The sequence below is a fragment of the Elephantulus edwardii genome, unplaced genomic scaffold, assembly GCF_000299155.1.
Source record: "Elephantulus edwardii isolate Elephantulus edwardi_28Jun2011 unplaced genomic scaffold, EleEdw1.0 scaffold00151, whole genome shotgun sequence".
NCBI lineage: Eukaryota > Metazoa > Chordata > Mammalia > Macroscelidea > Macroscelididae > Elephantulus > Elephantulus edwardii.
The window spans coordinates 7,538,922-7,563,739 of record NW_006399901.1 but is presented as its reverse complement, the minus strand read 5'-3'; the positions used below and the strand labels follow the sequence as shown (position 1 = coordinate 7,563,739).

The 24,818-nt window shown below is 43.3% G+C and overlaps 1 protein-coding gene and 1 pseudogene across 1 annotated transcript; one reads left to right on the top strand and one right to left on the bottom strand.

The window, feature by feature from the left end:
• Positions 1-1,169: 1,169 nt before the first annotated feature.
• LUC7L (LUC7-like (S. cerevisiae)) lies at positions 1,170-24,553 on the bottom strand. The gene is made up of 10 exons (XM_006894863.1): positions 24,458-24,553; positions 22,503-22,597; positions 17,907-18,005; positions 8,316-8,426; positions 7,627-7,770; positions 5,055-5,231; positions 2,843-2,931; positions 2,433-2,462; positions 1,969-2,136; positions 1,170-1,317 (listed from the first exon to the last, which is right to left on the bottom strand). The coding sequence occupies exons 1-10, from the start codon at positions 24,516-24,518 to the stop codon at positions 1,170-1,172; spliced, it is 1,122 nt and encodes a 373-aa protein (XP_006894925.1). The 5' UTR covers positions 24,519-24,553.
• Positions 12,251-12,829, top strand: LOC102850488 (annotated as a pseudogene).
• Positions 24,554-24,818: the final 265 nt, after the last annotated feature.

Sequence of the window (24,818 nt, the reverse complement as noted above, 5' to 3'; positions counted from 1 at the left end):
TGGAACCGGTTAAAAACCCATTATGAGGGAAAAACCACCCAACTATACCATCTGTCAGTCTGTCCGCATATGAATCTGCAGAGACAAGGTCCACAGTATTGTTAGTGCTGAAGGGGTGGAGTTGGTGAGCCCCACTCAGACAGAAGGTGTATACAAGGCCCCTTTGAGGGGGTGATGGTGGTGGTCCCCACCTGGAGAGTAGGTTCCCTCCAGTTTCTCTGGAGGGTAGAGGTGGCGATCCTGCATCTGTAAAGAAGGTTCCTACCGAGGAGAGCAGACCAAGTTTTTGTAATGGTTAACAACTAACACTGTTACTCACAAAACAGAACATGGGGCAAATTACTCCAGTACAGGGCACCCACGACCCTACTTCTTGCAGAGCAGCAGGTCTGTGAACGATGTCTATCAGGGACCATGTCTGCTTGTCCTTCTAAGGGGCTATTCCCAGGAAAGACAGTTGGTAGCCACAGATCTACCCAGTGCCTTCATATACACCGATACACCAGTACAACCAAGGGGTGTCTCCGACTCCACAAAAACCCATACTGGTGGGGATGGTGCCATTTTAAAGACATGGTCACAAAACACAGTCCTTCCTCCAAGTAAAAATGCTCCAGAAAATTGGAAGAGGTTTTCCTCTTCGGAAGGGCTCAAATTAGTGAGAAAGCAGCTGCCCACATGGGCACACAGTAGCATAGGTGAAGTTGTGACTACACTGCAGATTGATCCTCCCCAGGAAATGGAGCAGATCCTTGAGCAGAGCCAGGCGGGGAGTCCACTGGGGGTGATGGTGGGACTCAAGCCCACCAGCATCACACCTCTACTCTTCCACAGTAAAGGGGTAAGACAGGTGTTGTCAGTGACCCAAAGATAAACCAGCAACTCCAAGGTTGAGCACCCATCTCCAGCACCCACAGCAGCAGCTCCCGATCTGTGAAGTGTCCAGTGGAGAGGGAGGAGCTGAGACCCACCCTGGACAAGTGGCAGACTAGCAGCCATTGATTTATTTATTCCTACTAAACATAACCCCTAACACAGAAGCCACTTCTAAAACTCACTGCTAGCTCTCAAATAATAAAATGTTTTAAACTACAAAAGGTTGAGTCGTAGCACAAAATTCAAGGGTAATGTCAGGCTGTCCAATGTCCACCAGACTATATGCCGGGCTCTCAGATCTCGCCAGCCTCCTTCTCCTCTGACCTCCGCAAGGCCGCTTTCCCGTTGGAGTTGGAACCCTCCAGCCTCCAGTCCATGGCGCCCCTCTCGCTCCGCCCTCGCTCCCAGGACTCCTCTCTTGATGCTCGCTCCCGGGAGAACCTGGGGAGGGGAACCAGAGGCTCAGGGTCCCTCAAGCTGGCTTCTGGGATGCCAACAAGTCAGCCCTCCTCCCCGGGGTAAGGAGCCAGGGTCCCACAGGTCAGGGTACCTGGCCAACTTGTGGCACCCATGAAATGGAGGTTCGAAGACTTTAATCATAGCAAAAACTGACCTCGAAGCCAGGGGAGAACACAAGAGAACTATACACAGGCCTTGTGATCACAACACACACAATGTGGAGGCAATTTCCAGCATAATCAAAGGCCACCATGGAATCTGAGTGCTGCTGAGTGTTTGCTTGCCTGAACGGGCACAGCTGTCAGGCAAGAGGAATCAGGACAGGACCCCAGAACAGACACAGTGTGAAGCAAACTTCAGCAGCATGCGTGTGTATGTGTGTTCAGGACTTTCCAGCACGCACGTGCGCGCGCGCATGTGTATGTGTGTATGTGTGTGTGTGTGTGTGTGTGTGTGTGTGTGTGTGTGTGTTTTTACTCTTCAGAACCACTCTGTCCTCTGGATAGCTTTCTGCCAGGCCCTCAGCCTAAGCCCAGACCTGTCCCTATTGGACATGGCATAAGCGTGCAGAAAACCAGCAGGCCAGGAACACAGGGGTCACTCCTGCTGCAGGACAAAGGAGTGGGTAGTTACTTGTGTCTAGAGCTCCGGTCCCTGGAGGCCCGGTGGTGGCCCCGGCTGTGGCTGCGAGAGCGGCTCCGGTGACGCCGATGTCTGTCTCGGGACCGGGACCGTGAAGACTTCCGTCGCTCTCGAGAGGCAGACCTAGACCGCCTCCGACGTCGATCCCGAGAGCGTGACCTGGGAGAGGATCAAGAGGCTGTAAAGGTCCTTTTACTCAAGAGATGCCCAGGCGCCTCCCCTCAGCCAGAATGCCTCACATTGTCTCCTTTATCCAGCCTGGTTCCAAATGTCACTGTGATAGCACACCAAGCCACCAAGGAACCCTCAGACCTGGGCCCATTTTCCCCACTCAGGGACCCTCCCTCCCCTGTGCTTAACAGGCTGACCTCCACCCTCAGGAGAGGCATGTGTCTCCTGATTTAGCACATCCCCTCACCTCATCATACCTATGGTCAAAGGGACTGGAAACGTACCTCCTGCGATCTCTGGTCCTTGAGCCAGACCTGGAAAGAAGAAACCCATCAAGAACTTCCAGAAACAGTGATTACTCAGATAGAGAAAGAGGCTAGCTATGGAAGCAGTGTCCCTGGGAGCCTCTCCTCTCGTTCCCACCCTCTATGGGCTCCATCTCCACCAGGGTTCTCCCCCAGCACCCACCCCAGGAAGCAAGTCATGAGCAGGCCTGCTGCACACACATACATCTACATTGACATCTATGCATGTGATGGAGTCCTTGGATGGCAGAACTGATGTCAGTGCCCCTCTGAAGAAAGGAGTAGTGATCTGCCTTTGAAAATGCAACCATTTCCAGTCCCCTGGAACAAAGGCTACCCAGTGTCCTTGAGTCCCTCCAGTGATGGGGTGGGGTCCCATGAGGTCTCACCGTCTGCTCAGCCTCTCCTCACGCTCCCGCTCCTCTCGTCTCCTCAAACGGTCCTGGTTTCTCTTCTCCTGCTTTTCAGCCACCGTTTTCTAAATAAATGAGACATCAAGAAAATGAGTTAAGAGAATGTCACAAACTAGAGTGCAGCTCAGTATTGGTGATGGTAAACAGCAGGAACCTTCAAGAAACAAGAATACATTTCATTGCTCAAACTTCTAACAGTGAAGGAAGAATGCTTGCCATCTTCAATTCAGGGACAAAGTGACCATTTCCAGAGAGGTGATAAATACTTGTCACATTGCTTCAATCCGCCCCACAAAGTGAGGAATTCACCCAGGAGATGTCACAAACACTGTGATGAAACTGCTGCAGCAAGCTGCAAGTCAAGGGTTGCCCCCACAAACCTAGGGCACATTTCAAAACTCAGGGACCTGCCACTGGTCATGGCTGATGAAGGGACAAGAACAGGGGCCTTCACAGGAAGTAGGTTTTTGCAAAGGTACTACAGGGACACACATGCCCCAGCCACAGTATCCACTCCAAGTCCCAAGGAGACTATCCTCAATGTAGTAAAGCATCCTCTCCCAGAAAAAGAGCAAGACTAAGAGCAGTTCTTCTCGAAACAGTTTCACATTCCCTTCTTCTACTGCCAAGCCCTGCCTGTCCTTCACCAGCTCTGGGGCATCAGTTCCAAGAACATCCACATCCACACAGGATCATTTCCTTTCAGGCCCTAGCCCAGTAAAAGCCATTCTCCTGACAGAAAAAAGGTCTCATTCATATACACTCCAAATCTCATTCAAATGCTGCCCTGAGGCAGTGCTGAAATATGTGCCCCACACTCACCTTATCCTCAAGAATCACCCTAAAAACTGTGTCTATGGCCACTAATCAGGCCACACCCTGCTCAGCTTCTGAGATCAGATGAGACTGAGCATGTTCAGAGGGGTATGGTGATACACCAAATGCACTTGTGCTGCTCGTGTCATAATCAGAGTAAACATACATTTGTTGTCAGTTTCCTATGCACTATCTACATCTATGTAGATATAACACTCTAAATTTCTAAATTAAACTAACACTTGAATTCTTAAGCCTGCAGGGGAAAATGCAACACAGTCAAATTTCTCATGGAAAGACAGACAATAAGGAAAGTAATACAAAGCTTTACAATATAAAGTTACTAAGACAAAATTTTGAAGTAATGAAGAATGGAAATGCAATTTAAAGGTCTAATTTTCCAACCACTAAAGAGGATGGTAATGACTACTAAACTATGTTGGTATTTATACTCTACTGGATACATAGGAAATAATTTAATATCTTTCTAATAATAACTATAAAGAAAACCACTATACCACTTCCTGATCCTCACTCATCACCTACAAAGCCCTCCTCCAGCCAGTCACACCTGCTGCGTGTAGGCTGCCCTTCTCAAGCACGCAGAGATTCTGGGCTGTGAATGACTAGTTTGTCAAGGTCTGCAGTCTGTGTCCATCTGCCAGGAAGTCTACATGCTCCCCAATATATCACCCAGGGCTCCCAGTGTGCACTGGGAAGGTGTCATCAAACTGAAGGACAATTCCAAGTTCCTGAAACTTGCCCAACCTGACTCTTAGTTTTCCAGTCTTTGAGTCTACAGGAGAAAAGTCTTGGTGACCTTCTCCTGCAAAGAAGGCGGCCTAGGAGACCCTTTGTACCAACCTATAGCTGACCCTCTAGCAGGTTTTCAGAGGCAGTTAATCACATGGGAGCAGCAGATGGATACAAACCATGTGCTCTCAGTACTGCAGCACAGCTTCCTGACACTAGGCCATCAGTGAAGGGACCCTTGGGGGCAGTTATTACTTTGTCAAACAGAGTCATCACGAGTTGGAACCGATTAGACAGCACCTTAAAGCAACAACCCAGTAAGTGTATAAAACAGGCTGTCTGGGTCTGGGAGGACCAAGAGAAGGTGAAGGGAACCAAATGTGTACCCTCCCATTCAGTCCCACCCTCTAACAGCCGCCTCAGTCAGTGGTTCTTCCAGCCATGTCTCTTCAGTGAAAGGCAGGAGTTCTGTGCTGAGACAGTGCTACACATCCTTCCATCAACAAGAGCAGATACTATCGCCTTTAGTTCAGAGACCTTAGGTTTCTGCTAGTTTTTCCCTCTAAAACACCTGGTATATTCTAGAGGGAGAGCTGGGAATACAAACACATGACCTTACCCTCAGCTGGTCCAACTTTTCCCGAATCTGAATGAATCCCAAATGTAACTTGCCCCCGAAGTGGTCTGCCAGACGCCGATCGTTGTCATGGAGACCAAGGTAGGCAGAGCAGACCTCACAAACTCGAAGCTTCTGTTGCTGAAAGCTGGAGGCAGGCATGGAGTTTCTGTACTCTTCCTAGAGAACAGGAACAGAAAGATGTTGTGCATTATCAACAACTGGCTGCCACACATCCACCCAACTGGGGATTACCTAAAGGAACCAGAGAAGTGAGATTCCACAGAGAGGAGGTCTCTGTCTGCTCTTGGAAAACCAGCAGCCATCTTGTTGCGGCCTTGAGTGGGGTGGGGCTGAGCGTCATGAAATCTAGCATCAGAGGAAGCGACGCGACTTCCCACAAACCCTTCAACAACACAGGACTGCTAGGGCGCTGCTTCTGCAAGCCAAGACACAATCCTGCAGTGTAGCCCCAAAGTTAAAATGTGGAAAAATACACTAGATATTTAAAGGGGGAAAAATGTTATGTGTAAAAGAACAAAGAGTCTGTCACAGAAGCTCCTGATGAGTAGAAAAATTTAATCACAGGAAAGAACTCAGGTAGAACACAAGCAAAAAGGGAAGACACCAAGGGCAGTCAAGTGAAAATGCTCCTTAGAGATGCACATTCAGTCGATCAAATTCCAGCAGTCATCCACCTTTACTTACGTGAGCTGGGTACAAGCAACTTAACCACCTACACATCCAAAACACCCCCTAAGAACTTGCAAACTAAGGTCTAAGCTCTCATTATCCTTTAACCTCTGGAAGCAGCTGCATAAATTAAAATTAAAATCTGTTAAAAGAAGTAAACAGGTGTACCAGCACTTCATCCACTAACTCCTGGATTGCAGAATCGTCTTTAAGGGTGACAGTAAGTACAGGTTCATGTCCTTAAGATGGACTCCTACAGCAACAAGAGTAAGATCACATGATCTGCTAGGTATTGTGGCCTAGGAAAATCTCACAGGGCTGTTCTATCTACCTCATCCTACAGGGTTGCTGTGAATGGGAATCAACACAATAGCAGACATAACACAGCCACAAGCCGAATGCAGCCAAACAGATAATCTCATACACATGAAGTGAAAAACTGATGCTGCAGAGGAGTATTAAGGCCGTGAAACACTCAAGCCCAAGGTACGCACTGGCCGACGGGTACATAGGTGCCCTGAAGTATGACAGGTACACAGAACACTCAGAGAATCTGGGAGGCAGGAACAGAGGGACAGAGTCTGTTAACATGCTGCACCTTTCACAAAGGGGGAAACACAAATACATGTGGTTTTTATTCTACCCTTTCGATACTAAACACCACTAACATTTTTCAACATAAATATACTTACTAGAGTGAAAGCCCACATACTTAACTCAGGTTGCTGACACAATGATGGAGAAAGAGAACTTGTGGTAAAGCCATCTTCTCAAGAGGGTCTGTCAACAGGCTGGCTAGGACCCTTGCACCACTGCCCCCACGGCAGGTACACAGAACATGATCTCTGCATTTTCTACAAACTGCTTGAGAATCAAAAAGTGTCTCAAAATAAAAAGTATGAACCAAAAATTAAAGATAGCCTTCAATCTTTCCTGCACTAAGATTGCCAGCCTGGCTATCACACTGCTGCTGCTGCATTTGCTGAATCTGTGAACATGTGGCCATGTCTGGGCCATTCTGTACAGAATGGGACGTGCATGTTGGCCTCTTGTTCCTGCAGTGCAAGGCCAGAGCTTATCTGGGGATGTCAGTACCCTAGCCCTGCTCATCACTCCATCTTGAGACATACATAGCAGCCTCCCCTGCAGTTACAGCAATGCCCAGCAGGCCCAGGTTGGGCAGCCCCACCATTGTCTCCTTACTGATCCCTACAAGCCCCAACCCTCCAAGGACTTTATTCCATTAACCAAGACTAAGCCTGACCAGTGCTGAGTATGGTGCAAGAGGTCCCCTTTATAGTCACTTCTCAGTCTGCAGGTTACCTTTAAGGGGCACTAAAAATAGTCCATTAGTGGAACATCATCACCTCAACTGACCCAAAGTCACTCAAACTCAGACTCAACTTCAAGGAGTGAATCAACAGTCTGCGTGAACTTGACCTGAGTTCTTGCTGTCTTCTTTGCATCCCACAACTGAGCCCCTACATGCAGACTACAAAGGAGGAGGAAGGGTTTTCTCACACAACAGGAATGCCGGGAAAATGCACAGAACTCCAAACCCACTGTCGTCAATCTCTTCTAACAGCAGCCCTACGTGACAGTGCAAGCATACTCCGCAGGTTTTCCAAGGCTGTGGTCATCCAGAGGCAGACTATGCTGCCATGCAGCAGCTGGTCCTAAAAACCACTGAACTTGTGGTGAGCCACAATCAGAGCACCCACCAGGGCGTCCAAATCCATCCTCACCACACAAGTCTCACAGAACTGACAACCACCAATGCACTGCAAGTGGAAAGGTCCAAAGGACAAGCACAACGTGTGCTGTCAGTGCTCCTGTGACAACACCCGCCCACACCATCTGCAGCCCTGGCCTCCCCACCAACCTCAGCTTCCTTCTTCTTTGTGCGGACTTTCTCCACCTCCATGAGGATCTTCTGAGACTCATCCACATTCCCTTCTGCTCCTAGCTGCTCAGCTTTTGCAAGGAGCTTTCCAATCTCTTCATTCAATTCATGTACTTTTTCTGCCTGAGAGAAGAGAGCAGGAGTCAGATAATCAGACACTAGACACAAAAATCCCTAAAGTTGCTCTTGCTGAATTTCCATTAAACAAAGATCAAGATCCATGTTGCGTCACATCCGTTTTAACAAATTTCAGACTTGTTCCCTGACCACAGAGGCCCAGACCATGTCCCACCAGGCCATCATCCTAACATGCAGATCTTAGGATCACCATCCCGTTGTGGTCATCATCCTAGCTAGCACATGGCACATCATTCTTGAGCTTCCTGACACCAACAAAAGCCCCCCTTCAGTCTGACCATTGCTGGCCTATATGCTAAGAAGTAGCACTTTGACCACGTGGAAAGAAAAATTGGAAGTTGACTTAGACCACCTCCTAAGTCACATGACCACAGCCACAAGTTGCCTGGCCACACACAACCTCTCTATAAGTTACCCACTTATAGTTAACTCCTCATTACCAATGCCTCTTCTAAGACAGTAGAAAGCCCCTCCCTCTTTCCCAAATGCCCAGTCACCCACTTCCTTTCCACCCAGGATACATAACTCACCTTAGCTGAGACCTCAGCACTGATCTCCTCCTGGGTCTCCGCCAGGCGCTTCTTGGCAAGCTCAGTTCTCCGGTCGCACTCAGCAATGAAGGACTCCAGATGATCCATTGCCTATTTGCAAAAAGCAGAAAATGGTAATCCTGAGCCCACAAGTCTGACAGGAGTCCACACCTGTATAGGTTCCTTAGAGTCCTGCAGGCACTCACACTACACAGCAGCCAGCCAATGTGTCCACAGCAGGGGAGATCAGAGGGGCTGGCTAACTCGGTGGGCTGCTCAGAAGAGCGTATCCTCCTTCAAAATTTATAAAAGGAGCCCTAGCCCTTAACAATGCCATCAGGAGAATTGAGTCAATCAAACACATAGACATAATGAACAGTGCTCCGAGGGGGGAGCTAGTGACAAGGCATCTTTCAGAGACGATGGGAGATGCGTGTGAAGTACTCACTCGTCTCCATGAGCCATGCATCTATTACTCCCTCATGTTCTAAGGGCAGAGCCCCCTTCCATCTCAAAGACAAAACAAAAGAATAGGTGTTACTGAAAGCTGTGAAAACATTATTTTACAATTTACTGTCTAAAGCAGCGAGAACACTGGTTACTATTCATCCCATTCATCTAAACAGGAAAGACACTGTAAAAATTGATAGGGTCCTCTACAAAGAGCTTGGTAAATGCTCCCATATAACCTCAGATACAAAGAAATAACACATTGCAAAAAGAGACTAACAGGAAACAAAATGGATAAGGCTATTAATTGAAGGCTCAATCATTTAAATGTCCACTGCAGCTGAGTTCAACAGTGTGGGCAACAAGGTCTGAGGAGTAATCCTGCAACAGACAAGCACTTCCATGAACGGACAGCAAGAGCCAATAGCAAGGTGACAGAGAGCTGGCCTTCAGAAAGTTCAAGTGCCTTTTCCAAATAAGTGTCCAGTAGAGGGAACGACTCCATGTTGCCAATGAGCCCAGCCACAAACTTCCCTCAGCAGTGTAGAAATGGGGCCACATCCCGTCTTTGTTCATTGAAATGCCTGCAGCAGGCCTCTCACAAAATCCCTATCGATCAACTGAGACAAACAGGTCTGCAACGTGCATACTTGCACATCCAAGCATCATGTGACAAGGGGCAAGTCACTCCCAGACAGACTGGTAATCTGATAATTAAACCTCACACAGAGCAGGGAGAAGACATCTTTGAACTGCTGTGTTTGGTAAAGGTGAGTCTGCCCTCACCACTAGCAGCATGCACCTCTATTTCTCAATGGTTCTAATCTAAAAACTAGGTTTAAATGATGACAAAAAGAACCAGTTTCCAATAATTAATACCATTTGTTAGCAGGAACCTCAAATCAATTGCCAGGCATCTAAACAGGCCATCTTGCAGAGCTGACTCCACAGAAAGCTGCCAGTCTCCTCAGTGGCAGTGACCCTGGCTGCAATAGAGACCAAGCAAGCAACAGTTCCACCTCCGCAAGGATTCTGGAGGACTTTGAGATCCAGCACCAGCTTCTCATCCTCCCATCAACTTAGTTACAGACCAAGAAAACAAAACATCCCAAACCCACTTCAGTCGAGCTGATCCCAACTCACAGCAACCCTATGGGACAGAGCACAACTTCCCATGGGGTCTCCACAGCTGCAGTCTTCATGGAAGCAGACTGTCTCATCTTTCTCCCAAAGGGCCTGGAAGGTTCAAACGACTGGTTTTTCAGTTCGCAACTGAGTGCTTAAGCACTGTGCCACCAGCACTGTGCTTTGGAGTGCAAAAACATACACGTTGTTCTTTTGTTTTTAATTAATTTTATTATTTTTTGTATGCGTACCGTCAAATCGGATCTGACTGGTATTGGAGGAGATTGTCCCTCCTTCTCCAGCAGAGCATCTGGTAGATTAGAACCATGCACCTCTGGGACTGCAGTGCAGTTCACACACATATTTTAAATTATCTACAAGAAAAAATTTTTATCAACGTTTCCAAAACAGGATATGCTAGCCCCCTTCTGTGACACAGCCTGGCCCAGTGCCAACCTGAACTTGCAATGCCAGGAGCTACCAGAACAACTTTGAAATGAAACAATTTTTCAAAATAATATTTCACTGCTTTAGAAAAATATATATAGCAAAAAGAGATTGCCTTTTAAGAATTTTAAGAGCTCTAGTGATGCTATGGTTAAGGAATCCAGCTGCTAATCAGATCAGCAGTTTGAGCACACCAGCCGCTTCAAGTGAGAAAAGAGGGAGCTTCTGCTCCTCTGCCTTGGAAGCCCTATGGAGAGGCTCTCCTCTGTCCTGTGAGGCAGACAATTATGACTCAACCCACTCTACACAGTGGGTATAGTTTTTAACAATTCAGATCTAAATGATCAATGCCACTGGTTACAATTATCACACTGTGTAACCATTTTCATTATTTCCTCTCTATTCTGGTTCTATAGATCTAGTCTCCTTGTTCAGTACATCTTATCTGGGCTCACAGTTCATTTGTTTAAAGCAATATGCTACCTATGGCAATAACGTTTTTCCCATTTGGATTCAAGGTGGCCAAAAGTAGCTTCAATGCACAATGCACAGGGTATCACAAGATAGCAATCCTGGAGGCTCTTCTACTTTCTATTAGGCTGGTCCTTTTTAGAAATGGGGTTTATTCTACAATTTCTTCTCATTCTTTCCAGGGCCTTCTATTGTGTTGGGTGGGTGGGTGGGTGAAACTGGTTCTTCTGGTCTCAGGTTAGCAAAGGCTGTGGCGCACACAGGCCATTCGCCTTTTGAACTACTTGCTTCTGCACCATGGATTCTGTTCATTCTCTTTAGTATCATAAAGAAAGGTGATCATAGAAGGCTGCTCACAAGCTTTTAAGCCTCAGAAGCTACTTACCAAACTAGGTTGTGGAATCAAGGTGAACTATGTCATGTCAATAAATTAAACTGTCCTATTAAATTACTGTCCAAGCGTTTTAAGCCAATAAGCTGTTCCAGTGAGCTGTCTAGGAAATCTCAACAACTATGACTCTTATGAAACTTTAGAGAGCCAAGGTTTAGCACTTAAACTGTGTAATTCTTTTTAAACTATTTGCTTTATCTTATTTTAAAGCAACATGCAGTGACTGCCTCTATGGAGCAGGGTGGGGCCCAGGGAAGAGGGGCTTTAGGGGTTTCCCATTAAACCTGCCCCTTTGTTTTTAAAGCTAGAGGCAGGAGTCTTCTGCTCATTAAAAACATAAAAGCATTTAAAGAGAATCAAAATCTTCAGGGAATAAAGTTGTCTTGCTCATATGTCATAAACTATTCTAAGTCATTAAATTGGCATCATAAATATTAGCTCCAACAGTACAGTCTGCAATCTGGATGCATCATAACTGATCATTCCTGTTACTAGGCATTTCTGTTATATCCACTTGCTCATTTTTATGCACAATCTTGCCATAAAACACTTCATGCATACATCTTTTCTTGTATGTTAAAACATATTCTTGGGGGGGGGGATAAATTTAAAAAAACCAACATATTTGGTGAGCTCTGGTAGCCTAGTGGCAAGAGGCTGCACTGCAATCCCAGAGGTGTGCAGTTCGAATGCACCAGATGCTTTGCTGGAGGGACAATCTCCTCCCGTACCAGTCAGGTCTGATTTGACAGTACGCACTTACACAAATACTACTACTTAAAAAAAAACACCCAAAAAACCCAACATATTCTTAGGACAGAGACTTGTGAAAGTCACAGGGTAGAAATAGATGCACACTACTTTGTCCTAACCAAGTAGAAGTTCTGTAATTGCTCCTTCTCCCATGTTCCAGTCTCTCTTCACTTCAATGTGTCCAGATTCTCCATAAGTCACTGTATGGACTGAACACAGCCCTCTAACCTATTCCTAGAAGCACAGCATTCAAAAATTATGTGGCTCTTCCTAAGCTGGACTCTGCACTAAAAAGGCCATGCTCAGTTTAAATGTGAAGATTGTGAAGCCAAGTGGAGAAAAACCAGATGAATTCAAGTCAGGCATCTCTCAGGCTCTTCTTGAGCTGGAGATGAACTCAGACCTAAAGGCTCAACTAAGGGAGCTCAATATAACCACAGCTAAGGAAACTTAAGTTGGTGGTGGTCGGAAAACTATTGTAACTTTTTTCCTGTTTCTCAAATGAAATCTTTCCAGAAAATCCAAGTCCGTTTATTATGTGAACTAAAGAAAAAGCTCAGTGGAAAGCATAATGTCTTTACTGTTCAGAAAATTCTGCCTAAAGCAACTTGGAAAAGCTGCACAAAAAATAAACAAAAGTGCCCAGGAGCCACACCCTGACAGCTGTGCATGATGAAATCCCTGAAGAACTGGTATTTCCCAGTGATATTATGGGCAACAGAATCTGTGTTAAACTGATGGCAGCTGGCTTATAATGGTCCACTTGAACAAAGCACAGTAGAATAATATAGAACATAAGCCTTAAACTTTTTCTGAGGTATATATGGAACTCACAGACAAGGATGTTAATTTTTAATTTCCAGAGTTTCAATTGTAAAAACAATGACTAAATATAGTCACCATTTCCAGAAAATAGAAAAAGGAAAGAAAAAAAAAAGATGTAGTAAGCATGCCAACCAAGTCTTCTTATACTCAGACAAGTATTTCTGTAAGACAACTTAAAAAATCATTAGTGGTGACTCAAAGTCCATACGTTTCACACATGTGGAAAAGAACAACTGATGAGAATTTAAAATCCTAACAAAAGTTAATGTCACTTATAAGTTCAGCAACTAATTAAAAGTAACAGATTTCAAACCTTCACCTTTAAGGACTAAATCTTAATTGTGAAGTGATCAAGACTAAAAATCTGAGTTAAAAAAAAACATTTCTCAGGGAATAAACATAAATAACAAGAGTATTTTATAGCAAAGTGTTTATGCTAATTCATTCATAATACAGTGGCTGCCAACAACTCAGTTGGGCTCAAACACAGAAGAGACTGATGAAAAACTGGACAAGGTTCTGTTGTGACACACACTGTGAGCTATGAGCTGGAGCTGCTCTTTCGACATCTACCACAACCACAAACAGAAGTTATGAAGTGCGTCGTTCAACCTTCCAAACTTTTCAAACAATTCAAGTAAATTTGGATTAATATGCCTACGTTGTACAAAAAAAATAAACCTTGTACACCTCCTGGGATGACAGCCATTGTAGAACTTTCAGAATCCAACCTGAATGTGGACAGTAAGTGATACCTGGCACGCAAGGGCAGTCCATGCAGTGGAGCAGGGTGAGCCCAGGAAGTTATAGTAAGTCTAGTTGGTGACTGGACCAGTCACCTTCATGGCCAAATATGAATGAGGCTCCCTAAACTTGCAATTTTGACAAGACAAATTCAAGTTGAGCCTTGATAAATCTGATATCTAGAAATGGAGGCAGCACTGTCAAACTTATTTGTACCAAAACATGGGACAGAATGGTGGCTCAAGAACCTTTCCCACTAAATAGGGATCTCTAATGAGAAGAGGAAGAAGAGGTCACAGAGGAGGAAGAATATTGAAAGTTGTAAAAGTGACTTCCACTTAGCTAAAAAAACTGATAAACAGTCATCATTAGCTTAAATACATTTCAGCTGTTTTAATTTATGGTAAGAGACTTATCTAAGTTTAATGTGCATAACTAATAAAATGATGTTACTTTACTTTGGTATAATGAAATCAAGCTACTCTTGTATAACAATTTGTATAAGGCTAACTATTACTAAAAAAAAGAAGTAGGGTTAATTTTATAGTATTAAAGGATATGAATCACATCTCAATAAAGTTGTCATTAAAAAAACCCCTTATTTTTGTATATATACTTCTAAGATTCTAAATCTTGGAAGTTTCTAGGTCAGGTTCAGGTAAATGAAGGGCTTTTATGAGTAACTTATATTGCCTAGACCCAAGATAAGCTGCAAACACAGTCTGAAGCATAATGGGGAAAAGCATCTTTCTAAAGACAGGTTTAGAAATCCTGATCCAGAAAGTTAAGATGTTTCCTTTCTCTGGTAGCAAGGCTGACATATACCTGTAAGAAAACATTGAGACAATCCATCAAAAAATGTAGGTATTGTTTTGGGATAGTATGGTGGTGGTTTGGTTTTATGTGCGCGTGCTTTAACTATCGTGTGGCAATTCTATGTACTATCTAAAGAATCTGAATATAAAGCTTAGATGAATTTGAGGTAATGCTATTCTGTTTGGGGTATTAACTCATACAGTTTACCCTTTTTTGTTCCTTTTTTCATACAGGCTCTCTTATCATACATTACTTGATGTAGGTTTCTTCAGAGTATATTTATGAATTACATACAGACTTGTCATGAAAACTTTCTGATGTAATTTTCCTTTGATGAAAGTGTTGAAATTCATCTGCCAATATTGTGTATATGTGCACTTTCTAAAGTAGACATAATACTGTTAGCAGTAAGCATTTTGTCCAGATTAAGGTTAAACAGACCAGGATATGCACAATATGATACAGTTCTATAGTTATTTTTAAATTCTTGAGAAATAATGTTTGGTTACTGAAAAAACAGTCTTACTAACTTTCAAATAAAAACTTAGATTGCCAAAACAAACAAACAAACAAACAAACAAAAAAACCCTGGAGAGCTCTGGTGGCCTAGTGACAAGAAGCTGCAACTGCAAGCTCAGAGGTGCACACTTCAAATCCAAAAGATGCTCTGCTAGAGGAGGAACAATCTCCTCCTGTACCAGTCAGATGTGATTTGACGATACACACAAAAAATAATGAAATAAAAAAAATTTTTTAAACAAAACAAAAAAACCCTAAGTAAATTCTCCCCATGGCTCAACTCTTAACTAAACAATAGAGGTGTATAAGTTGAATGCCACCAGGGAAGAACTCATGTAAGGAGGCTAATACAGAAGGAAAAGGACAGCATTCACTCAGGGATGAAGAAAAGACAAGAAGAAATGGAAGGAAACTAAATATGAAGAAATGGAAGAGTGATGTTACCTGGCAGGGAATGCAATCAGGATCATAAGGTAAAATGGGTAGAAGCCAATTTGCTTTATAGAAGTTCACTCCAAATCACAATATAAAGCTAAAGAAGACAGTACTAGGTGAATGGGAAAGGGGTGCTCTCCCTTGAGAAGTAACTACTTAAAGCAACATTCTGCCATGTGTTGGGGACAACTGAAGCAACCAGTCCCAGGAGGGAAAAAATATCCAACCCACACAAAGTTGCTTAGGGGCACTCACACAAGAAATTTCCACTCCAAAGTCTCATGTTAGCCAAGTTGCTGTTAAGAGGCATCTGAAGTTAATGCAAAGATTCAACAGAGTATACAGCGTATCTGTCATCAAACCACTACGGTTAAGTCCATTCATGCATAGCTGGCAACCCTGTAGGATGGAGCAAAACTGTCTATAGAAACCTTACTTTAAGCAAGCCCTGGTGGCCTACTGGCAAGAAGCTGCACTGTAATCCCAGAGGTGTGTGGTTCAAATCTACCAGATGCTCTGCTGGAGAAGGAAGGACAATCTCCTCCTGTACCAGTCAGATCCGATTTGATGGTACATACATACACACACACACAAATAATAATTTTTTTAATAATAAAAATATTTCTTTAAAGAAAGAAAAGAAACCTTACTTTAGGAACAGATTGCCCAATTTTTCCCCTGTGAGCAGCTGGTATTGTTTGAACTGATGACTTTATATATTAGCAGCTAAGCAAATAACCACTGCAACACAAGAGCTCCTATGTTAATAAAGTACCTGAAAAAGAATTACTTTTTTAAGATATCTGGTTTTCAATCCATTTTTCTCTAGCTAGCAACTTATTCTTTAAAAATTTCCCTGGGGGGTGAGAAACAGCTTTTCTGGTTCAGAGTTCCTCTGGCCCCTTCCTCCCAACATGCAGTCTCAGCACTGAGTCCTGGTCATAACCACGACAGAGGAACAGAGCAAAGGAAGGAGAATGATGGAGATAGCTAAATCACACACTCACTCAATAGGTCAGGACTTCACTATCACACCAGCTTGCAGTCTTCCAAAGGACCATGATACTTAAAAGGACATGCAGCTGTGTCTGTAATATTAACACTCTATGATGAGAGGGGCTGACTGGAAGGAAAAAAAAGCCTAAAAAGACAATTTTAGTAAACAAATTGGAGTGTAGAGAGAATAAAGGCTTGAACAGTACTTCTTTAAATAGATTTACTAATATACGCAAAAGCTTGCAATCACTGAATCCTAAGGGAAATTATCATCTCACAGCCACTAAATTGTAAAAATTAACTAACTTGATAATACCAAGTGTCAATGAGGACATAGACACAAAGCTATTGGGGATGTAAAATGGCACAAAATCAGTTCCAACTTGATGTGTTTTTATAAGACAGGGCAGGATGCCCACCAGGGTTTCAAAGGCTGTAAATCTTTATAGAAGCAACTTGCCAAACCTTTTTCATGCAGAATTGTTTTCCCTTAGTTGACAGCCACTTTAACCACTGTGCCACCAGGACACCATCATTTGTCCTAGTACTTTAAAAAGTATGTAACACAGAAAAATACTACAGTACTACTCTGCATAAACATCTGCATCCTTTGCTTCTTTCTCAGGAGCCAGCAGCAGCTTTCCCAGGAACCCATCCTAGATAAACCCAAACATCAAGAAACCATCAGAGACTATTCACAAAACTGTTGGTAATAGCAAAAAGCCAGAAATAGCCCAAACGGCCAAGTCTGAAGAATATTTAAGCAGCAATAAATCAAACACCACCCCCTAAAAAAAGAAAACTCATTGTGGTCAAATTGGGTCTTACACAATCAGAGCAGAACTACCTCTAAAGTGATAAATGTTTTACAGACAGATGTAAACTGCTACTTCATTCTCCTAAAAAGCAGCTGGTATATGTGTTTCCCTGACTTTATGGTTAGCAATCCACTGCTTGAACCACCACACCACCAAGATTCCAAAAGCAAAGATGCCAACATTCATTCCATGGCACATATGAGAATTGTAATATTGAATAATAAAAGTTAAACCTTTACAAGAATCTATCCAATTATCAATAACAATGGCAGCACTTGTCTCAATATACTAAGATCACAGTGGTCTCCTGCTTTAGCTATTTCTAGAGTTCTTTTATCCATTTGTTCACTGCTGTGTGATCCAAACCCAGATGACCCCCTGTCTGGATCTGTTAAAAAAAAATTATGCAGAGCATAGTATCAGAAGTATGCCATGTGATGCTACCTTAAAGTCGGAGTAACTTGAATTATAGCTGGAATAAACTTTAAATTACTGTTAAGAAAAAAAGTTAAAACTTTATCTACATTATGAAGCCATTTTCGAAAATAAGCAAAAACTTTGTCCAAGGAATCACAAAGTTACATCATAATGTATTTTTAAAAGGCAGTAGTAATACAAACTACAGGACAATGGCAACGTGAGGGAAACACAGTTGGAGAGAAATAGCTATGCTCAAGCTTCTGGCTTCAGTGTCAGATCATAGGAGTACTCTGCTCATCACTTAATACATGTTACATTATTCTGTTACCTCAACATATGGCTGTTCACGTAGGAATGACATCAGTGTAAATCAAAACTTACATCCAATTCAAAAAACAGGTCTCTTTCTTTACTTGCAATCTCATAATCTGCTCGCAAGGCTAGGTCGTGGATTTTGGTGCACTCTCCTAAATCCATGCGCTGTGAAGAGAAAGAAGATACTCAGAAATGAACACATGACGCCGCCACCGCCATTTTACCACAATAAAGAAGCTTTCAGCTGCAGCGAAAAAAAAAAAAAAAAGAAATGAACACATACCCAAAGGACAAAGCACAGAACAAAACCAGAGTTCCTCAACCAATGAATAAATGAGATCTGTTGAATCCTAAGGACATGGATTATTAAAAAAATACTGAGAAATACCTGAGCAGTTGTTCTACTTGATTGCAAAAAAAGAAAACACTTAGTAAAGTGGACTGTGGACTTGGGCTGGAGGGGACTGTGTTAACAGTGAAAGACATTTTTTTTCCCCTTTTCAAAGAGAAAAGAGAACTGGGGGAAGGGGTGGGCAGGGAGGAAAATGTGCAACAATGAATAAATGGGGGGGAAAGTAAATGGGAAAAATGTGCTGTAAAATATATATATTTATGTTGCATTTTAAAAAATACTTAAAATGGATATATTTAACAGAGTAAAGAGATTTATACTTCATTTTAGATTGCAGAGACCACTGGAACTACCTCAATGAAAAGCACCGCAATTAACTACTTTTGCCATCAGTCAGTTACACAGGAAATCTAAGTGTTCCTGAATAGTGCACAGGGTGAGAGAGCAAGGAAAAAGCCAGAGTACCAACTACATTGATGTGCTGCCTGGTTCCTTGCAAACTCGGCGCCCAAGCTGTGGAGAGCAGCTGGGGAAAAGAACAGATGGAAACTGGATACAGCATGATTTGGTCTAGATCTTTGTACATAAAGCTCAGCAGGCAGATTCAGAACCACACTAACCCTCAAAACAATCTCCCATTTTGGACTCCTCTCACTGGACTACCCAGTCGCCTTCTAGATATAATCAACCAGTGTGTTCACCAAGAGATAACAAATAGCATGGAGCCCTTCCCTATAAAGACAATACTACTGAAAGAGAAATGAAATTACACACTACAGTTTATCACTGAGTGAAATGCTGTTGTTCTGTATGATGGAAACTACCTCACAGCTGACCTACTAGCAAGTTTAATCACCTTGCCAGGGAAGAGATTGCCCATCTTTTCCCTTCAGAGCAGCTGGTGGATTCCAATAGCATGCCTTATGGTTGGCAATTCAACTCCTTGCCACTAAGCCACCAGAGCTACCTAAGCCAAACTGTTTTTGTCAAGGGCCATCAAGTAAAACTCATAGCAACTCTAGAAATTTGAACCCTGTCGTAGTCTGTGCATCCACACAATCGCTGACACACTTGAGCCCACTGCTGCAGTCACTGTGTCAAACCACCTGGTTGAGGGTCTTCCTCTCTTTGACCATCCCTCCACCTTTCCAAGTATGATGTCTCTCTCAAGTTACACACAAAAAGACAAATACTATATGATCCCAAGTTAAGAAAATATCCTGAATAGGCAAACAAAAAAAGCAGTTTTCAAGGAATGAGAAGAAAATGGTGAACTACTGCAAAAGGGTGCGTGTTCCTGTTTCAGGTAATGAAAGCAAAGAAATGGATCAGGGTGTTGGCTGCATAAAATGATAAACATAACTAGCATCACTGACCCATATTTTTTTATTATTATTTTTTTTGTGTGTGTATCATCAAATCAGATCTGACTGGTACAAGAGGAGATTGTCCCTCCTTTTCCAGCAGAGCACCTGGTGGATTCAAACTGCGCACCTCTGGGATTGCAGTGCAGCTTCTTGCCACTAGGCGACCAGAGCTCGCCTAGACCCATTTATTTAAAGATGGCTAGAACAATATTTTACCTAAAAAAAAAAAGTTGCAGCACTTGGTGCAGAGGATCAAGGACTGCAGTCTTCAATACTGATAGCATCTCAACATCAAGAAAACAAAAATCCTCACAACTGGACCAATAGGTAACATCATAAGAGATGGAGAAAAGGTTGAAACTGACAAAACTATTTCATTTTCCTTGAATCCACAGTCAATACTTTTGGTACCAGCAATCAGGAGATATATAGCATTGGGAAAATCTTGTCAGGGATCTTTGCAAAGTCCTGAAGAGTAATGACATCAATTTAAAGACTAAGGTGCTCTTGAGTCAACCCAGTCTTTCCAATGACCTGCTATGTATGTGAGATCTGGACAATGACTAAGGAGGGCAGAAGAATTACTGATGCCTTTAAACTGTGGTGGTGCAGAAGAATGCGGAGTATCCTACAGACTGCCAAAAGAACGAACAGATACAACATGGAGAAAGTGCAACCAGCATATTCCATGGAGGCAAAGATGGTCTCACATATTTTCAGCATGTTGTTAGGACAGGCTATTCCTTGGAAAAAGCTATCATGCTTCAAAATGTAGAGGGTCAGTGAAGGAGCAGAAGACTCTCAACAAGATGGACTGATAGTGTGTCTGTGGCAACAGATTCAAATATGCCGAAGTTGATAAGGATGGTGCAGAATAGGACTAGGTTCAGATCTACTGTTCACAGGGACACTATGAGTCAGACTAGACAGCACTTAACAACAAAACCAAATACAACTATACATATAAAATGATATCCTGTCAGATTAGTAGGAGGTACATCTGGACCAAAATCCTGGATACAAGGCACTGTAAAGGTCTCATACAGCTCTGGTCATTGAAACAGAGTAACAAATCTGTATACTTAGGCCCAATATAACAAGTGATAACACAAAAATAAAACCCAACTTCCCAGTCAGAAGGTTCACCCCAAGGTCAAGCTAAAAATTACAATCATATTAAAAAATATATTAAAAAAATATGTATTTTTCAAATGCTTCACTCTAGTTAGAGCAAACTCACACATCAGGAGCAGAGTGCCTATTCCAGGGTCTTTAAAAAGTCCCTCCATAGGGGAGCTCTGGTGGCCTAGAGGTAAGGAGCTGCAACTACAATCCCAGAGGCACACAGTTTGAATCCACCAGATGCTCTGCTGGGGAAGGAGGGACAATCTCCTTCTGTACCAGTTAGATCTGATTTGACGGTACACTCACACAAAAATAATAAAATAAATTTAAAAAAAAAAAAAAAGTCCCTCCAAACCACCAGAGACAGAGATAGAGCAGAGGGCTGGGAAGACAACCATTAAGGCAGACAAGCATTAAGGTCATTTTCACTTTGACCAAAGATCTACTTTCCTTCATCCCTACTCTAAGGCCAGAGTAAGAATAAGTTATAAATACAGTTCTTCAGCTGTAACTGTCATCTCTACCTCTATAAAGCCAACAATATTTAGGTCAATTTTCTCAACCCCATGTGGTTCTTTAAAATACAGTTCCCACAAACAAAGTTGACTGATATAGCTGTAGAATAAGTGGTAAAAGCTGAAAAGAAATGCTTAAAAATTAATTAAGGCTCTTCTGTTAAAAGACAACTAGAAAAGTATGTACTAAAATTTTATATATAAATTTCTATTCTAAGAACTTCAACAGTCAAGAAAATATTGAAATCATAATGGTATAAAGAAAAAAATTCTTGGTTGTCCTCTTTGGCATAAAACCTCTCAGAAGCACTCCTGCTCGTGCATAATTTTGGGGTACACCTTCTCTAGGAGCCACCATTTTAGCTTTGCCAAGACCATAAGGGAGGTTATGGCCAGTCCCACTCTTTTATCACAAGGTAGGCAGAATACTACACACTAAGGGACAGTTAAATCCCATCAGTCATTTCACACTGTACCCTCTGATGGTCAGCCCCACTGACAAGAATGCACTTGTCAGCTCTGTTACTCACTACCTTCATTTCCTCTGTCATATCCTTACTCAGTGTACATTTATTCTAAATTTGGTGGATTAAAGAATGAAAGATTATTTATTGGAACTCGACTCTTAACAGAAAGAGAGTCTTACAAAGCCCACAACTATCATTTTATAATTTAATACATGTGCTGTGTACTATAAAAACTTCCCACTTATGTTTCAAATATGCTGGTTTCTTAAAATAGGAAACTATCAAGTCATAATCATCCCCAAATGATTTTTAAAAATCTGAAGACGTTGGAGACAAAGTCCATCTAGCATATTTACCCTGAAAAACAAATCAATCAGCCCAGAATCTTCAAAGAATTGCCTGTTGATCTGAAGTATATTTTTAGCTAAAGACTAAACAAAAATAGTTGCAGTGTTAGTTGTGACTACTTGAATGAAAGGGAAGCTCTAGTGAGATAGTGTTTATAAGTTGTGCTACAATCCCAAAGGCAGAGAGTTAAAAATCCACCAGCTGCTCTATAGAAAAAGGATGGGCAATTTCCTCCCATGCAACTTACTGCCTCAAAAACCCACTGGGTCAATTCTGACTTGAGGGCACATATCAACAACAATGTCAATGAAAATGTTAACTTTACACACTGTCTAAATAGTGCAATAAATTTCACAATACAAAATCCCATCAAACTAAGGGAATCTATAAGCTGAAATGCAGTGAACTATTTCTGCATATTGAACATTAACAACCTACAGAGCGTCCAAATCCAACCGTTCCCTGAGGTCCTCCCAAAATGCACCTACCGTCCCAGCCAGGATGTCATGGGGGCAGCAGTCCAGAAGGTGACTCTTGCAGACACGATCATCTGTAAACTTGACCCTCTGTCTGGTTTCGTCTCCTGAAATTCATGTGTGGTTTTAAATAAGACAATATTACCATGTTAACCACAAATGGGTATTTGGTATAATAATTCACCCGGATTTGCAGACTATCATTTCTGTGTTCTTTCCTGAGATACACTGAAAAATTTATCTATTTACAAGTGGAGCAGAATAAAGAAGTCTTACCATGCTGAGAGTATCATGAAGAAATAGACTTAGTGAGCTCTGACTCTGACATTGTGCAAAGGAAGTCAAGGAGTCAGCTGTAAAAGGCTGACAAGCACATTAATCCCACATACACATGTGGGGAATGGGGTACAGACCATGAATCGCCACATGATACACAGCTGGTATTTTCTAACATCAAGAGCTGTTTACTAACCCAGTCTTTTCTTATGGACAATTGCATAGGCAGTGTCTTTCCAAAGTTTACAAGAAGAAGGAAGCTTCCAAATGCCACCTGTCAGTAACCTATACCTATTCTTCCTATCCCCATTTTGCCTCCCACTCAACAACAACAAAAAAAAAGAAAATAGAGGAAAAAAAAAAGAAAAGAAGGGGGAGCTGGCACCTGGGAGTCACTTTTATCAAGACAGTACAGGGGGAGGGGAAAAAAAAAAGAGCAGAAAAGAACTAGGTTAGTCAATACACACTGTGAGCTCCAACATATACTGTACCCATCTGCATTCTTCAAGACCTCAGCTGCAGAATTTTATGCCCGCTGTTGAAAAGTTTTAAAGGAAAAGTTTTCTTGCCCACACCTGCAGTAAGGAAGTTAGGGGAATGATACATAAAAGTAAAGGCAAAGTGGTATGTGATAAACTTTAAAGCTGACCCGTGTCTATGACACAGAGCTGTGTAATTACTCAAGGAAGAATATAGTCTAGGGTTGCAAGCATCCAGATTTAATGTTGTGTCTCTCTCTCTTTAATTGAAAATGTTTTCTTTCTAAACTACACTTTTAAAGTTACTCGTGAAAAAAGCAAACACTTTTTTGTTATAACAGCTTAGAAATTGGTTGTGACTCACGGCTCGATGAACATGAGGCTTTGCTTTTCTGCAACTCCCTTGCAGATTGATGTAGGCAGGCAAAGATACACTGAACCTTTATAAATAAAATAGAGGGGCCACAATTGTTCAGTTTGTATGAAATAAAAATATGGGAAGCAATTCAAAAGCAACTCAATACACAAAGAAAGCTAAAAAAAAAAGTAAAGCACTTGACTGCCTAGGAAATAAAGTGCGAAAGGGATCTCTAATGCCCTGCAACTGAGCAAGTGTGAATTTTACAGCTCTGTAACATCGGTAGAAAGAGAAACCAAAACCCGCAGCAAATACGGAGCTTTGCGAAAGTATTGTTTTCCTCCCTACAGTACAACCTACCTAACACCTGCATCGCTATCTACACAGACAGGCTCTCCTGTGGCTGGGGGCGGGGAAGCACTCGCAGGAACCCAGGTGAGAAAAGCCCTTGCAACGTCCGGAGGCCCGTCTGGCTCACTCGGGTGCAACCCCTTTGCCGAGGAGCCTCGAGGAAGTCCGCCACCTGGCTGCCGGCGACCCGGCGCCCGCGCTGGCTCTTGCCCCAGTGCGCGGAGGCTGCGAGGCAGCGGCCGGGAGGAAGTCGCAGGAGGAAAGGCCAAGAAGGGACAGGAGCCCGGCCGACCGCGCGGGCTCCCAGGGAGGAACCCCGCCAGGGAAGAAGTCAGGCCACGGCTCAAACAAAGGCCCCGGCGCCTGCGGTCGGACACGGGGGAAGGGAGGGTGTAGCAGCACCCGCGCAGGCGCAGATGCTCGGCGCACCACCCTCAGGGCGCCCGGCGGCCTCACCTCGTTCCCGCCCCAAGCCCCTCGCTTGGCTGGCCGCCCCGACTCACCGTCCCGGGCCGTCCCCATAAGTTGGTCCAACAGGGCCCGCATCTGCGCCTGGGCGGACATGGTGGTTAGCGTGGACAACGGAGTAGGCCACAATAGCTTCTAAAGGTGACAGCGGCACAGACGAGGAAAGCTAGTGGCTTCGGCTTCATCCGCTAAATTCCTTCCCGCCGCGAGGCACCTTGGGAGGAAAAACGTCAGCGTCGGCGCTCGGTCTTCTGGGAAATACAGTTCTTTTGACAGCACTCCACTCGCGGGTCCTGAAGTGAGACTGGCTGGGGGGGGGGGCGCTCCAGATGTCCCAAGGGACTAAGCCAAAATCCCCAAACCAGTTTATTCCAAACTCCAAGATTTCAATTTCTG

What these genes read in the sequence shown, in the direction of transcription:
- LUC7L (XM_006894863.1), bottom strand. Translation starts at nt 24,518, where the DNA reads ATGTCCGCCCAGGCGCAGATGCGGGCCCTGTTGGACCAACTTATGGGG. An exon ending in TATGGGGACGGCCCGGGACG is followed by an intron (nt 22,598 to 24,457) that starts GTGAGTCGGGGC and finishes CATGAATTTCAG; the next exon opens with GAGACGAAACCAGACAGAGG. An exon ending in AGGACCAGAGATCGCAGGAG is followed by an intron (nt 2,137 to 2,432) that starts GTACGTTTCCAG and finishes ATCCTCTCCCAG; the next exon opens with GTCACGCTCTCGGGATCGAC.